This window comes from Cololabis saira, chromosome 12, assembly GCF_033807715.1.
Source record: "Cololabis saira isolate AMF1-May2022 chromosome 12, fColSai1.1, whole genome shotgun sequence".
Lineage (NCBI taxonomy): Eukaryota > Metazoa > Chordata > Actinopteri > Beloniformes > Belonidae > Cololabis > Cololabis saira.
In genome coordinates, this window is record NC_084598.1 from 46,704,882 (window position 1) to 46,720,852 (window position 15,971).

Here is a 15,971-nt window from a genome sequence, read left to right on the forward strand (position 1 = left end):
CCCCAACCCTAACCCTAACCCCGATTTCCTAATCCCCAACCCTAACCCCGATTTCCTAATCCCCAACCCTAACCCTAACCCCGATTTCCTAACCCTAACCCCGATTCCCTAATCCCAACCCTAACCCCGATTTCCTAACCCTAACCCCGATTTCCTAATCCCCAACCCTAACCCTAACCCCGATTTCCTAATCCCCAACCCTAACCCTAACCCCGATTTCCTAATCCCCAACCCTAACCCCGATTTCCTAATCCCTAACCCTAACCCCGATTTCCTAATCCCTAACCCTAACCCCGATTTCCTAATCCCCAACCCTAACCCTAACCCCGATTTCCTAATCCCCAACCCTAACCCTAACCCCGATTTCCTAATCCCCAACCCTAACCCTAACCCTAACCCCGATTTCCTAATCCCAACCCTAACCCCGATTTCCTAATCCCTAACCCTAACCCCGATTTCCTAATCCCTAACCCTAACCCCGATTTCCTAATCCCCAACCCTAACCCCGATTTCCTAATCCCTAACCCTAACCCCAACCCTAACCCCGATTTCCTAATCCCTAACCCTAACCCCGATTTCCTAATCCCTAACCCTAACCCCAATTTCCTAATCCCTAACCCTAACCCCGATTTCCTAATCCCCAACCCTAACCCCGATTTCCTAACCCTAACCCCGATTTCCTAATCCCTAACCCCGATTTCCTAATCCCAACCCTAACCCTAACCCCGATTTCCTAATCCCCAACCCTGAACCCTAACCCCGATTTCCTAACCCTAACCCCGATTTCCTAATCCCCAACCCTAACCCCGATTTCCTAATCCCCAACCCTAACCCCAATTTCCTAACCCTAACCCCGATTTCCTAATCCCAACCCTAACCCTAACCCCGATTTCCTAACCCTAACCCTAACCCCAATTTCCTAACCCTAACCCCGATTTCCTAATCCCAACCCTAACCCTAACCCCGATTTCCTAAACCCTAACTCTAACCCTGATTTCCTAACCCTAACCCTAGCCCCGATTTCCTAATCCCCAACCCTAACCCTAACCCCGATTTCCTAATCCCCAACCCTAACCCTAACCCCGATTTCCTAACCCCAACCCCAACCCTAACCCCGATTTCCTAATCCTAACCCTAACCCCGATTTCCTAATCCCAACCCTAACCCCGATTTCCTAATCCCCAACCCTAACCCTAACCCCGATTTCCTAACCCTAACCCCGATTCCCTAATCCCAACCCTAACCCCGATTTCCTAACCCTAACCCCGATTTCCTAATCCCCAACCCTAACCCTAACCCCGATTTCCTAATCCCCAACCCTAACCCTAACCCGATTTCCTAATCCCCAACCCTAACCCCGATTTCCTAATCCCCAACCCTAACCCTAACCCCGATTTCCTAATCCCCAACCCTAACCCCGATTTCCTAATCCCTAACCCTAACCCCGATTTCCTAATCCCCAACCCTAACCCCAATTTCCTAACCCTAACCCCGATTTCCTAATCCCAACCCTAACCCTAACCCCGATTTCCTAACCCTAACCGTAACCCCGATTTCCTAATCCCCAACCCTAACCCCGATTTCCTAAACCCTAACTCTAACCCCGATTTCCTAACCCTAACCCTAGCCCCGATTTCCTAATCCCCAACCCTAACCCTAACCCCGATTTCCTAATCCCCAACCCTAACCCTAACCCCGATTTCCTAATCCCCAACCCTAACCCTAACCCCGATTTCCTAATCCCCAACCCTAACCCTAACCCCGATTTCCTAAACCCTAACTCTAACCCCGATTTCCTAACCCTAGCCCCGATTTCCTAATCCCCAACCCTAACCCTAACCCCGATTTCCTAACCCCAACCCCAACCCTAACCCCGATTTCCTAACCCTAACCCTAGCCCCGATTTCCTAATCCCCAACCCTAACCCTAACCCCGATTTCCTAATCCCCAACCCTAACCCTAACCCCGATTTCCTAATCCCCAACCCTAACCCTAACCCCGATTTCCTAACCCCAACCCCAACCCTAACCCCGATTTCCTAACCCTAACCCCGATTTCCTAATCCCCAACCCTAACCCTAACCCCGATTTCCTAATCCCCAACCCTAACCCCGATTTCCTAATCCCCAACCCTAACCCTAACCCCGATTTCCTAACCCTAACCCCGATTCCCTAATCCCAACCCTAACCCCGATTTCCTAACCCTAACCCCGATTTCCTAATCCCCAACCCTAACCCTAACCCCGATTTCCTAATCCCCAACCCTAACCCTAACCCCGATTTCCTAATCCCCAACCCTAACCCCGATTTCCTAATCCCTAACCCTAACCCCGATTTCCTAATCCCTAACCCTAACCCCGATTTCCTAATCCCCAACCCTAACCCTAACCCCGATTTCCTAATCCCCAACCCTAACCCTAACCCCGATTTCCTAATCCCCAACCCTAACCCTAACCCTAACCCCGATTTCCTAATCCCAACCCTAACCCCGATTTCCTAACCCTAACCCTAACCCCGATTTCCTCACCCCAACCCTAACTCTACTGATGCTGCAGCTACACGTCCCGGTACAGATTCCTGACTAACTGATTTCTTCCTCCTGCTTCAGCTCAACATCCAGAGTGTTCATCTCCGGTTTGAGGACGACTCTTCCAACCCGGAGAAACCCTTCTCCTTCGGCGTCTGCATCAACAACGTCTCTGCCCAGAACCCGTGCAACGAGTCGGTGAGGCCCGAGCTCTGTGAACACTTTTAACCAACTTTGATCACGTCTGCTGCAGGGCTCAAGTTTCATTCATTCACCAAATGAGTAGTCAGGAAAAGCTTAGAGCTGCGGCTGCAGACGGCCGTCAGGAACACACGGCCGTCAGGAACACACGGCCGTCAGGAACACACGGCTCTGGCACGGATCTGGTTCATTCTCCTGTTAGTCGTGTCAAGTTTCAGTCCACTAAAAGTCTGAGCATTTTAGTCTTATTTTAGTCAGAATTGTCCATTTTAGTCTAGTTTTAGTCAAAGATTGTATTTAGCCAAACCCATTTTACAATTCAAACAAGGTTATCTTATTATTCTATAATCAGATATTAAGAAGCTTGATTTCCCTGCGGTTCCATAGTAATGTTATTTCTCCTAGCTGTGTGCGGGTATTTTGTTTTATTTTATATTTTATTTGTTTTTACATATATGTTTATGTATGTTTTACTTGTTTTCACCTGCTGGATATGAAGTTAAGACACAGTCGTATTGTTGATGTGTTGTTGTTTTTTTGTGTGCGTTTCTTTGTTTTAGGACTATTTTTTTAATGTCCTTTACCTAGGCATTATAATTCATTAGTGCATTTATACTGTTGATGTTTGTCGTGCCAAAAATTCAATTAAAAATAAAAAGATTTATGAATGTAACCTGGTTCTGGTTCTGGTTCTGGTTGTGGTTCCTGCAGGCCCAGAAACTGTTCCGGCAGAAGCAGCTGGAGATCCAGGACTTCAGCGTTTACTGGGACACGGAGGGGGAGATGCTGGGACGGCTGCCCCCCGGACACATACAGGTCTGTACCGGACACATACAGGTCTGTCCCGGACACATACCGGTCTGTACCGGACACATACCGGTCTGTACCGGACACATACCGGTCTGTACCGGACACATACCGGTCTGTACCGGACACATACCGGTCTGTACCGGTCTGTACCGGACACATACAGGTCTGTCCCGGACACATACAGGTCTGTCCCGGACACATACCGGTCTGTACCGGTCTGTCCCGGACACATACCGGTCTGTACCGGACACATACCGGTCTGTACCGGTCTGTCCCGGACACATACCGACACATACCGGTCTGTACCGGTCTGTACCGGACACATACAGGTCTGTCCCGGACACATACAGGTCTGTCCCGGACACATACAGGTCTGTACCGGACACATACAGGTCTGTACCGGACACATACAGGTCTGTACCGGACACATACAGGTCTGTACCGGTCTGTCCCGGACACATACAGGTCTGTCCCGGACACATACCGGTCTGTACCGGACACATACAGGTCTGTACCGGACACATACCGGTCTGTACCGGACACATACAGGTCTGTACCGGTCTGTACCGGACACATACCGGTCTGTACCGGACACATACAGGTCTGTCCTGGACACATACCGGTCTGTACCGGACACATACAGGTCTGTCCTGGACACATACAGGTCTGTCCTGGACACATACAGGTCTGTCCTGGACACATACAGGTCTGTACCGGTCTGTACCGGACACATACCGGTCTGTACCGGACACATACCGGTCTGTACCGGACACATACAGGTCTGTACCGGACACATACAGGTCTGTCCCGGACACATACAGGTCTGTACCGGACACATACAGGTCTGTACCGGACACATACAGGTCTGTACCGGACACATACAGGTCTGTACCGGACACATACAGGTCTGTCCTGGACACATACAGGTCTGTACCGGACACATACAGGTCTGTACCGGTCTGTCCCGGACACATACAGGTCTGTACCGGACACATACAGGTCTGTCCTGGACACATACAGGTCTGTCCTGGACACATACAGGTCTGTACCAGACACATACAGGTCTGTACCGGACACATACAGGTCTGTACCGGTCTGTCCCGGACACATACCGACACATACAGGTCTCTACCGGACACATACAGGTCTGTCCCGGACACATACCGACACATACAGGTCTCTACCGGACACATACCGGTCTGTACCGGTCTGTACCGGACACATACAGGTCTGTCCCGGACACATACAGGTCTGTCCCGGACACATACAGGTCTGTACCGGACACATACAGGTCTGTACCGGACACATACAGGTCTGTACCGGACACATACAGGTCTGTACCGGACACATACAGGTCTGTACCGGACACATACAGGTCTGTACCGGACACATACAGGTCTGTACCGGACACATACAGGTCTGTACCGGACACATACCGGTCTGTACCGGACACATACAGGTCTGTACCGGTCTGTACCGGACACATACAGGTCTGTACCGGTCTGTACCGGACACATACAGGTCTGTACCGGACACATACCGGTCTGTACCGGTCACATACCGGTCTGTACCGGTCACATACCGGTCTGTACCGGACACATACCGGTCTGTACCGGACACATACAGGTCTGTCCCGGACACATACAGGTCTGTACCGGACACATACAGGTCTGTACCGGACACATACAGGTCTGTCCCGGACACATACAGGTCAGTACCGGACACATACAGGTCTGTACCGGACACATACCGGTCTGTACCGGACACATACAGGTCTGTCCCGGACACATACAGGTCTGTACCGGACACATACCGGTCTGTACCGGACACATACCGGTCTTTACCGGACACATACAGGTCAGTACCGGACACATACAGGTCTGTACCGGACACATACAGGTCTGTACCGGACACATACCGGTCTGTACCGGACACATACAGGTCTGTACCGGACACATACAGGTCAGTACCGGACACATACCGGTCTGTACCGGACACATACAGGTCAGTACCGGACACATACCGGTCTGTACCGGACACATACCGGTCTGTACCGGACACATACCGGTCTGTACCGGACACATACCGGTCTGTACCGGACACATACCGGTCTGTACCGGACACATACAGGTCTGTACCGGACACATACAGGTCTGTCCCGGACACATACAGGTCTGTACCGGTCTGTCCCGGACACATACAGGTCTGTACCGGACACATACCGGTCTGTACCGGACACATACAGGTCTGTACCGGACACATACCGGTCTGTACCGGACACATACAGGTCTGTACCGGACACATACAGGTCTGTACCGGACACATACAGGTCTGTACTGGTCTGTACCGGACACATACAGGTCTGTCCCGGACACATACAGGTCTGTACCGGTCTGTACCGGACACATACCGGTCTGTACCGGACACATACAGGTCTGTACCGGACACATACAGGTCAGTACCGGACACATACAGGTCTGTACTGGTCTGTACCGGACACATACAGGTCTGTACCGGTATGTACCGGACACATACCGGTCTGTACCGGACACATACAGGTCTGTACCGGTCTGTCCCGGACACATACAGGTCTGTACCGGACACATACCGGTCTGTACCGGACACATACCGGTCTGTCCCGGACACATACAGGTCCGTCCCGGACACATACCGGTCTGTACCGGACACATACCGGTCTGTCCCGGACACATACAGGTCTGTACCGGACACATACCGGTCTGTCCCGGACACATACCGGTCTGTACCGGACACATACCGGTCTGTCCCGGACACATACAGGTCTGTACCGGACACATACCGGTCTGTCCCGGACACATACAGGTCTGTACCGGACACATACCGGTCTGTCCCGGACACATACAGGTCTGTACCGGACACATACAGGTCTGTACCGGACACATACCGGTCTGTCCCGGACACATACAGGTCAGTACCGGACACATACCGGTCTGTACCGGACACATACAGGTCTGTACCGGTCTGTCCCGGACACATACCGGTCTGTACCGGACACATACCGGTCTGTCCCGGACACATACAGGTCTGTCCCGGACACATACCGGTCTGTACCGGACACATACCGGTCTGTCCCGGACACATACAGGTCTGTCCCGGACACATACAGGTCTGTCCCGGACACATACAGGTCTGATTCGTTCTGATTGATCTGAGTGGTTCTGATTGGTTCTGATTGTTCTGATTGTTCTGATTGGTTCTGATTGTTCTGATTGACCTGAGTGGTTCTGATGGTTCTGATTGGTTCTGGTTTCTCCCCAGGACGCCATGACCCGCTGCATGCAGAGCCGGCAGCACCAGTACATCTTTGAGCCCGTCTGTGCGTCGGTTCTGGTCCGGAGAAACACGTCCAAGGAACCGCTGAGGTCCAGAAGTTCTCCCCGGATCCAGGGCTCGGTCCAGCTGCAGCCGCTGGCGCTGAAGCTGTCGCAGGTACGCTTCTGGTTCTGGTTCTGGTTCTGGTTCCTACTGCAGTCTGTCTGTCCCAGGTACGGTTCTGGTTCTGGTTCTGGTTCTGGTTCTGGTTCCTACCGCAGTCTGGTAGGGCTGGGCGATATATCCAGATTTTAATATATATCGATATATTTTCAAACGCGATATGGTACGAGACAATATCGTTTATATTGATTATTAAAAAAAAAAATTATTATGATTTTGTGACAAATTGACTTGAATGTTTTATTTGAGATTTGCACAAACGTTTTGTTATTTGCACAACTATCAACCTCAGTGGAAAAGTCTGCCTGTTACTGTCTACATTGTATTAATTACAGTGTATTTTAATTTAATTGTTATGCAGGAAAGGGATATTTGTTTTATTTTATTCAAGAAGCATTTTTATTCTATATATGCAGGCAGTTTATTTTTATTTCATTTGTTTTATACATGTTGATATTGTGCAGACCTCTGTTAATAAAGGAACCTGTGTGACATTTGGCACGAGGCTTTGTATTAAAACTGACTGTTTTTTTAAGAAATGAAGCTAACAGAGATGCTAACAGAGATGCTAACAGAGAAGCTAACAGAGAAGCTAACAGAGATGCTATGCTATAATGCTTTGGGGGAAACTCCAATTATGGCACAGAAAAAATATGGATATATATCGAGTATCAACATTCAACTAGAAAATATCCAGATATGACTTTTGGTCCATATCGCCCAGCCCTACAGTCTGGTGACCCTGGTTTTTTAAGAGTCTTCCCACCTGCATGTTCCTGGAGCTCCTGCAGCTTCTGTAGCTTGTAACATCAGACCTCTGGTCCTGCAGGTGTTTCTGTAGCTTGTAACATCAGACCTCTGGTCCTGCAGGTGTTTCTGTAGTTGGTAACGTCAGACCTCTGGTCCTGCAGGTGTTTCTGTAGTTGGTAACATCAGACCTCTGGTCCTGCAGCTTCTGTAGTTGGTAACGTCAGACCTCTGGTCCTGCAGGTGTTTCTGTAGTTGGTAACGTCAGACCTCTGGTCCTGCAGGTGTTTCTGTAGTTGGTAACGTCAGACCTCTGGTCCTGCAGGTGTTTCTGTAGTTGGTAACATCAGACCTCTGGTCCTGCAGGTGTTTCTGTAGTTGGTAACATCAGACCTCTGGTCCTGCAGGTGTTTCTGTAGTTGGTAACGTCAGACCTCTGGTCCTGCAGGTGTTTCTGTAGTTGGTAACATCAGACCTCTGGTCCTGCAGGTGTTTCTGTAGTTGGTAACATCAGACCTCTGGTCCTGCAGGTGTTTCTGTAGTTGGTAACATCAGACCTCTGGTCCTGCAGCTTCTGTAGTTGGTAACATCAGACCTCTGGTCCTGCAGGTGTTTCTGTAGTTGGTAACATCAGACCTCTGGTCCTGCAGGTGTTTCTGTAGTTGGTAACATCAGACCTCTGGTCCTGCAGCTTCTGTAGTTGGTAACATCAGACCTCTGGTCCTGCAGGTGTTTCTGTAGTTGGTAACATCAGACCTCTGGTCCTGCAGGTGTTTCTGTAGTTGGTAACATCAGACCTCTGGTCCTGCAGGTGTTTCTGTAGTTGGTAACGTCAGACCTCTGGTCCTGCAGGTGTTTCTGTAGTTGGTAACATCAGACCTCTGGTCCTGCAGGTGTTTCTGTAGTTGGTAACATCAGACCTCTGGTCCTGCAGGTGTTTCTGTAGTTGGTAACATCAGACCTCTGGTCCTGCAGGTGTTTCTGTAGTTGGTAACGTCAGACCTCTGGTCCTGCAGGTGTTTCTGTAGTTGGTAACATCAGACCTCTGGTCCTGCAGGTGTTTCTGTAGTTGGTAACATCAGACCTCTGGTCCTGCAGGTGTTTCTGTAGTTGGTAACGTCAGACCTCTGGTCCTGCAGGTGTTTCTGTAGTTGGTAACATCAGACCTCTGGTCCTGCAGGTGTTTCTGTAGTTGGTAACATCAGACCTCTGGTCCTGCAGGTGTTTCTGTAGTTGGTAACATCAGACCTCTGGTCCTGCAGGTGTTTCTGTAGTTGGTAACATCAGACCTCTGGTCCTGCAGGTGTTTCTGTAGTTGGTAACGTCAGACCTCTGGTCCTGCAGGTGTTTCTGTAGTTGGTAACATCAGACCTCTGGTCCTGCAGGTGTTTCTGTAGTTGGTAACATCAGACCTCTGGTCCTGCAGGTCCAGTACCAGCAGATCATGGCCTTCCTGAAGGAGCTGGACCGCAGAGAGAGAGCCATGATCTACAGGAAGTGGAGGCCCAACGTCTCCGTCTGTGGGAAGTAAGTACAACCTGAGAGGCTTTCACCTCAGAGAATCACATCTAGAACCTCAGGGAACATCCTCTAGAACCTCAGGGAACATCCTCTAGAACCTCAGGGAACATCATCTAGAACCTTAGGGAACATCCTCTAGAACCTCAGGGAATCAGGGAACATCCTCTAGAACCTCAGGGAACATCCTCTAGAACCTGAGGGAATCAGGGAACATCATCTAGAACCTCAAAAAGCGTTTTTTAGTGCGTTTGTGCGTTTTGCGTGCGTTTTTTAGTGCGTTTTTTCGTCCGTTCGTGCGTTTTTTAGTGCGTTTGTGCGTTTTTTCGTGCGTGCGTGCGTTTTTGCATGCGTTTTGCGTGCGCTTTTTCGCGCGTTTGTGCGTTTTGCCTGCGTTTTTTAGTGCGTTCGTGTGTTTTGCGTGCGTTTTTTAGTGCGTTTTTTCGTCCGTTCGTGCGTTTTGCGTGCGTTTTTGCGTGCGTTTTGCGTGCGTTTTGCGTGCGTTTTTTCGTGCGTTTTGCGTGCGTTTTTTCGTGCGTTTGTGCGTTTTGCGTGCGTTTTTTCGTGCGTTTGTGCGTTTTGCGTGCGTTTTTTAGTGCGTTTGTGCGTTTTGCGTGCGTTTTTTCGTGCGTTCGTGCGTTTTTGCGTGCGTTTTGCGTGCGTTCGTGCGTTTTTTCTAGCGTTTTTTCGTACATTTTTTTGTATGTTTTTTCTGACGTTTTTTTGTGCGTTTTTTCGTGCGTTTTTTTCGTTCCCTCAGGTCCTGGTGGATGTTTCTAACTCTAATGTTCCCTCAGGTCCTGGTAGATGTTTCTAACTCTAACGTTCCCTCAGCTGCAGGTCCTGGTGGGAGTTTCTAATGTTCCCTCAGGTCCTGGTAGATGTTTCTAACTCTAATGTTCCCTCAGGTCCTGGTAGATGTTTCTAACTCTAATGTTCCCTCAGGTCCTGGTAGATGTTTCTAACTCTAACGTTCCCTCAGGTAGATGTTTCTAACTCTAATGTTCCCTCAGGTAGATGTTTCTAACTCTAACGTTCCCTCAGGTCCTGGTAGATGTTTCTAACTCTAATGTTCCCTCAGGTCCTGGTAGATGTTTCTAACTCTAACGTTCCCTCAGCTGCAGGTCCTGGTAGATGTTTCTAACTCTAACGTTCCCTCAGCTGCAGGTCCTGGTGGGAGTTTGCGATCCAGTCCAACCTGAACCAGATCAGGGAACAGCGCTGCAGGAACAGCTGGAGCTTCGCCCTGCAGAGAGCTAGAGACGCCCAGACCTACACCAGCCTGTACTTCAGCCGGCTCAAGGGGGTGGAGCTGACCCCCCAGGAGGAGGTACGACCCGTAGGGGGGTGGGGTACCAGGGGCACCGACCCGTTACTGTAGGGGGGGACCAGACATACACCAGCCTGTACTTCAGCCGGCTGAAGGGGGTGGAGCTGACCCCCCAGGAGGAGGTACGACCCGGGGAACCGTAGGGGGGTGGGGTACCAGGGGCACCGACCCGTTACTGTAGGGGGGGACCAGACCTACACCAGCCTGTACTTCAGCCGCCTGAAGGGGGTGCTGCCGTTACAGGCTGCATTAGGCTGGGGGGGGTGGAGCGGGAACACCAGGGTTGTTGCTAGAAGTCTAGAATGAGTCTCCTTTAGCTCGCGTTTTTTTTGCGTGCGTGCATTTTTTCGTGCATTTTTGCGTGCGTTTTTTCGTGCGTTCGTGCGTTTTTTCGTGCGTTGTTTCGTTTTCTCGAACTTTTTTCTCGACTTTTTCCTCAAAATTTCGACTTTTTCCTCAAAATTTCGACTTTTAGAGGTGATGAGGTGTTGGGGGGGGTGGTACCAGGGGCACCAGGGGTACCAGGGCTACCAGGGGCACCAGGGGGGTGGGGGGTGGGGGCACCAGGGGCACCAGGGGGGTGGGGGTACCAGGGGTACCAGGGGAACCCACCGTTACAGGCTGCATTAGGCTCGGGGGGGTAGAGCGGGTTCACCAGGGTTGTTGCTAGAAGACTAGGATGAGTCTCCTCTAGCTCGGCCAGCGGTTCCTCTGGACCCGAGTCCGGTTCACCCGGTTCACCTGGTTCAGTCTGAACCAGGAACTGCATATACATGATGTAACTGGTAACTCTAAAACTACAGGATTACATGATGTAACTGGTAACTCTAAAACTGTAGGATTACATGATGTAACTGGTAACTCTAAAACTGTAGGATTACATGATGTAACTGGTAACTCTAACCAGGCTAACCTCTAGCAAAATGGAAGTTGTTGCAGTTCCCCGCCCTCCACAAGTTCACCAGGTGCGGCGTTATAGAGGCGTTAACCAAGATAACCTTGTAAAAATTAAAACCAATGCACATTTGGTACCAATAAGAGACCGAAAAATTAGATTTAGATACTAAATATACGATCGTTAAGCTCCAAGTCTCTGTTAGTAAATGATATAATTACAGAGAGCAGGAGTGATGTTTTCTGCTTAACAGAAACATGGTTACAGGAGGAAGAGTATGTTAGTTTGAATGAATCGACTCCGCCCGGCTACTTTAATCATCACATTCCTAGAAACACGGGCCGGGGCGGAGGAGTCGCAGCAATTTATAACTCCAGTCTTTAAATAAAAATGTAATCTAAGTCCAATTATAATACATTTGAAAGCCTCACGCTTAGTCTGAAAGAACCAGTGCTTTAGTTGAACAAACATCATCCACAAGTCACCTGACTGATCAGGTGACCAGACGGGACAGCCTGGTTGTCACATCACTGAAGGAGGTCTCCTGGTTCTGGTCTCCTCTCTAACCCGGTTCTGGTTCTGATCTGGTTCTGGTTCTGTCCCGGTCCAGGAGGAGCTGCAGCGCGTGGAGGACCAGCAGACTCTTCAGGAGCTCCACAGTCTCAGAGAGATCGTCCACGACTGGTTCAGGAAGCAGGAGCAGATCGCTGAGGTACGTTAGTGTCTGGACCGGTCTGGACCGGTCTGGACAGGTCTGAACCGGTCCCCCAGATCCTAGAACAGGTCTGGAGCAGATCGCTGAGGTACGTGATCGTCTGGGTTTTCAAAGTGCCATTTTCCCTTTCACGTGCACCACATGAGGCTGGGTGGTAGGAGCAATGTTGTCTTATGCCCATATACTCACCAACCAGCTTCAGTGCAGCACTCACAAAAGGAGTGTCATTGTCTGAGCTGATTTTTGCTGGAATTCCCATTTGGGAATTATCAGGTGCATCAAAGCCTTTGCCACTGCAGCAGAGTCCTGTTTTGTTGGGGGGAAAGCTTCAATCCATTTGGAAAACATGCAAACGATAACCAAAACAAACTTTTTGCCTTCACTGGGTGTAAGTTCAATGAAATCCATCTGCAAATGCTGAAACGGTCTGTCTGGTGGAGGGTGAGCCGCCTGTGGCACCTTTAACCCCCTCCCCACATTGTTTGTTGCGCAAATCACACATCTTTTGCAAAAATCAGTAGCGTAAGCTGTGAAACCTCTTGTGAACCAGTGTCTTCGTATTTCACTCACCATACCCCCCTTTGACACATGGTCCAATCCGTGTGTTAATTTAGCATAGTGAGGGAAAAGAAATCTGGGGAGACATGGCCGGCCGTCAGGCCCTGTCCACACCCCGTCAATGACCCTGAAGTCTGCATCCTCCCAGGACCGTTTTTCAGGCTGTGAGGCCCTTAACTGCAGGTCAGCAATCTCAACCGAGGTCACAGTGGAGGAAGGAAGGAGTAGGGAAACAGCCTGTACCTTGAGAGATAAAGGTTGCTTTGACGCAGTTTTTCGCAGCTGCGTCTGCTCGAGCATTTCCCTTGAGAGATAAGATCAGATTTGTTAGTGTGAGCATCACATTTACACACAGCAATTTGTTTAGGCAGCAACATGGCGTCCAGGAGGGCGGCCACTACTACGTGATACGCTATGGGTCTACCTGTGGAAGTCAAAAAATCTCTGTTACGCCAAAATTTGGCCAAAATCATGAACAACACCCCAGGCGTATCTGCTGTCAGTGTAAATGTTTACTGATTTTCCTTCAGCAAACTTGCATGCCGCTGTCAGCGCCACCAACTCAGCTTTCTGAGCCTGGGACTGAGCTGAGTGTTTTGGGGACAAAGGCCCCAAAACAGCAAAACCTGCAATCTTATTGCTCGTAGCAGGATCCCTGGAATCAGAACCATCAACAAATAGATCAAAGTCAGCATTGTCAATTGCAACATCACTCAAATTCAGGTCTTGGTGAACAAATGGACGTTATCGTTGTCACACAGTCGTGTGGTTCTCCGTCCTCAGCTGTTGGGTAAGGGTTAAGAACTTGTAATAGCACTTGAAGTCATGTAACCCCCCTTTTCGTCCAGTCTGGGTGAAAGTTTGTGGACAGTCAGGCAGTCCAAGTGTCGGAGGCGTCTGTAACGTCAGTTTTAGGTCATTGAAGGCTTTGTCAGCCTCGTCAGTCCAGGTAACAGGGTCTGATGCTTTTAGGCCTTTTCCATGGGCAATTGCTGCCAATGGTGCCTCGATTTCAGCATAATGTGGGACCACCTGTCGACAATAACTGGTGACGCCCAGAAATGACATAATTTGTTTCTTAGTGACCGGTTTCGGCATTTTTTCTTTGAATGGCCGCAATTCTGCTTGGTGAGAGGGATTTTCCCTCCCCTGAAATGACATGACCCAGAATCATAACCTCTGTGGCAGCAAACTGCAGTTTGGACAGGCTGGCTTTATGCCCCTGTTCAGCCAAAATGGGTCAACAGAGCCAGAGTAGCTGTAACGCATTCGTCTCTGGTGATAGTAGTTGTGACTTCACAACAGACAAAATAAAGAAAAATGATTGGTGTGATTCACGCCTGTCACAGTCAACCCAATCATACACAGCTCATACTCGCAATGGCAAGAATCCCATTTCCATACGATCCGGGTCAAATACAGAATCACAAAAGTAATCTGCAACCATTCGAATGGTGAATCACCCCAATTTGACAATTCCACGACACCATGCCTCCATTCAGGGCCTAGAATGATTCAAAAAGACTATATTATTCAATTTCTAAACACTAGCCAAAACGTCCTCTGAAGCTCTTGTGTTGTCCAGCAGACAAAAATCTCCCTTGTCAGACACAGACCACACCACACCAAGAAGCCAGTTATTTGTATCATTTTAACAAAAATGTCAACAGAAAGGAAAATTAGATAATACCTCCCTCTCAGGATTCACCAAGCCTCTCATCCACGCAGCTTCATGTGAACGCGCAGCCTTGGAGCTTACACACACGCACATTTCAGCCGTTTACACACACGCGTTTACACACACACACACCACCATGACCTTTGGCCCTGCTGCTCTGCTTTGCAGCAGCCCCCTTTTCTCCTATTTGCAATCTCCCATCAAAACCCATATTTCTTACGCCATTATCTATCGGAGGGGACATTGTCCCATTTTGAACATGCTTTTAGCCTCAAATTAGTTGTTTTCGAAGGTTTTAAGTTCCGTATATTATTTCGCACAAGATTTTTTTTTTCCCAAAACCTTTATTTCCTGGTTTAAGGGACGTCTCCCGGCGACTAAGAGTCTTTTAGAAATTATTTTAGGAATGAGTTTCAGCTTAACCATTTGTCTGCTATTTCAGCCATCTCAAGTTTCTTTCAGCTCATAAGTTTTACTTTTTGACAGTTTGGTTTTAGCGCTGATCTTGAGTGAAACAATCAAAACTTTACTTCACAATATTGGAAAACCGCAACATTGTCAATAAACAGTTTCAGTCATGAACATTAGACAAAAACATTGGACAAGACAACCATTAGACAAAACAGACAGACAAAATCCCAATCCCCTAGATCTAGGGTGTCGGACTCCAGTCCTCGAGGGCCGGTGTCCTGCATGTTTCAGATGTTTCCCTGCTTCAGCACACCGTGATAAAAGGAGCTGTGACACCAACAGAGCTGTCCAGACCTTGATGACAAGCTGGTGACAACCATTACTTTGAATCAGGTGTGTTGATGCAAGGAGACATCTAAAACATGCAGGACACCGGCCCTCGAGGACTGGAGTCCGACACCCTAGATCTATCGAGATCTACGTCAGCTACCCCTCCTGGCAGCTGACGGGGAAACCCGTCACCGGGCCTCGGACCGGCGCAGGACCACGGCCTTGTCGCTGAAATCAGCACGGCTGCTTGATCCTACGTCGTGCCGACCCCACACGAGTGAACGTGTAACATTTTACCATCAAAACAAAAGCAAACCAAAATTGACTGTCAGGATGCACTGGAACACTGAGAAAAAATAAACGTTCCACCGGAACCTGAGACAGAATAGTATGTGGATTCAGGTCAAATTCATTTCACTTCTAGTACATTTATATCACTTCATCTATTTGTACCTCATTTTTAATTAACTGTGAATGAAGCCTTTAACCCACTTACAGTTCGGCATGTGTAAAATTACTGACACTTATTAGGGCCCGAGCACCTTCAGTGCGAAGGCCCTATTGTATCTGTAGGAATTCTTCGCGTTATTATTTTTCTGACGAAAGGAAGGCCTTTTTGCCCCCCTAAACATGCCCAAAAAGTCACCAAATTTTGCATGCAAGTCAGGCCTCGCGAAAAATTTGATATTTAATGATTTGCATTAATGGGCGTGGCAAAATGGCTCAACAGCGCCCCCTTGAAAACTTTGTGCCTCAAGCCCCACAATACGGTTTGACG

At 49.1% G+C, this 15,971-nt stretch overlaps 1 protein-coding gene across 1 annotated transcript in view; it reads left to right on the plus strand.

Moving 5' to 3' along the window:
• vps13d (vacuolar protein sorting 13 homolog D) overlaps positions 1-15,971 on the plus strand; it is a 146,609-nt gene that overhangs the window by 20,858 nt on the left and 109,780 nt on the right. The window contains 6 exon segments of the mRNA XM_061736938.1: positions 2,608-2,724; positions 3,439-3,543; positions 6,835-7,005; positions 9,185-9,285; positions 10,438-10,606; positions 12,112-12,213. Of these exon segments, the coding sequence (XP_061592922.1) occupies positions 2,608-2,724; positions 3,439-3,543; positions 6,835-7,005; positions 9,185-9,285; positions 10,438-10,606; positions 12,112-12,213 (765 nt within the window).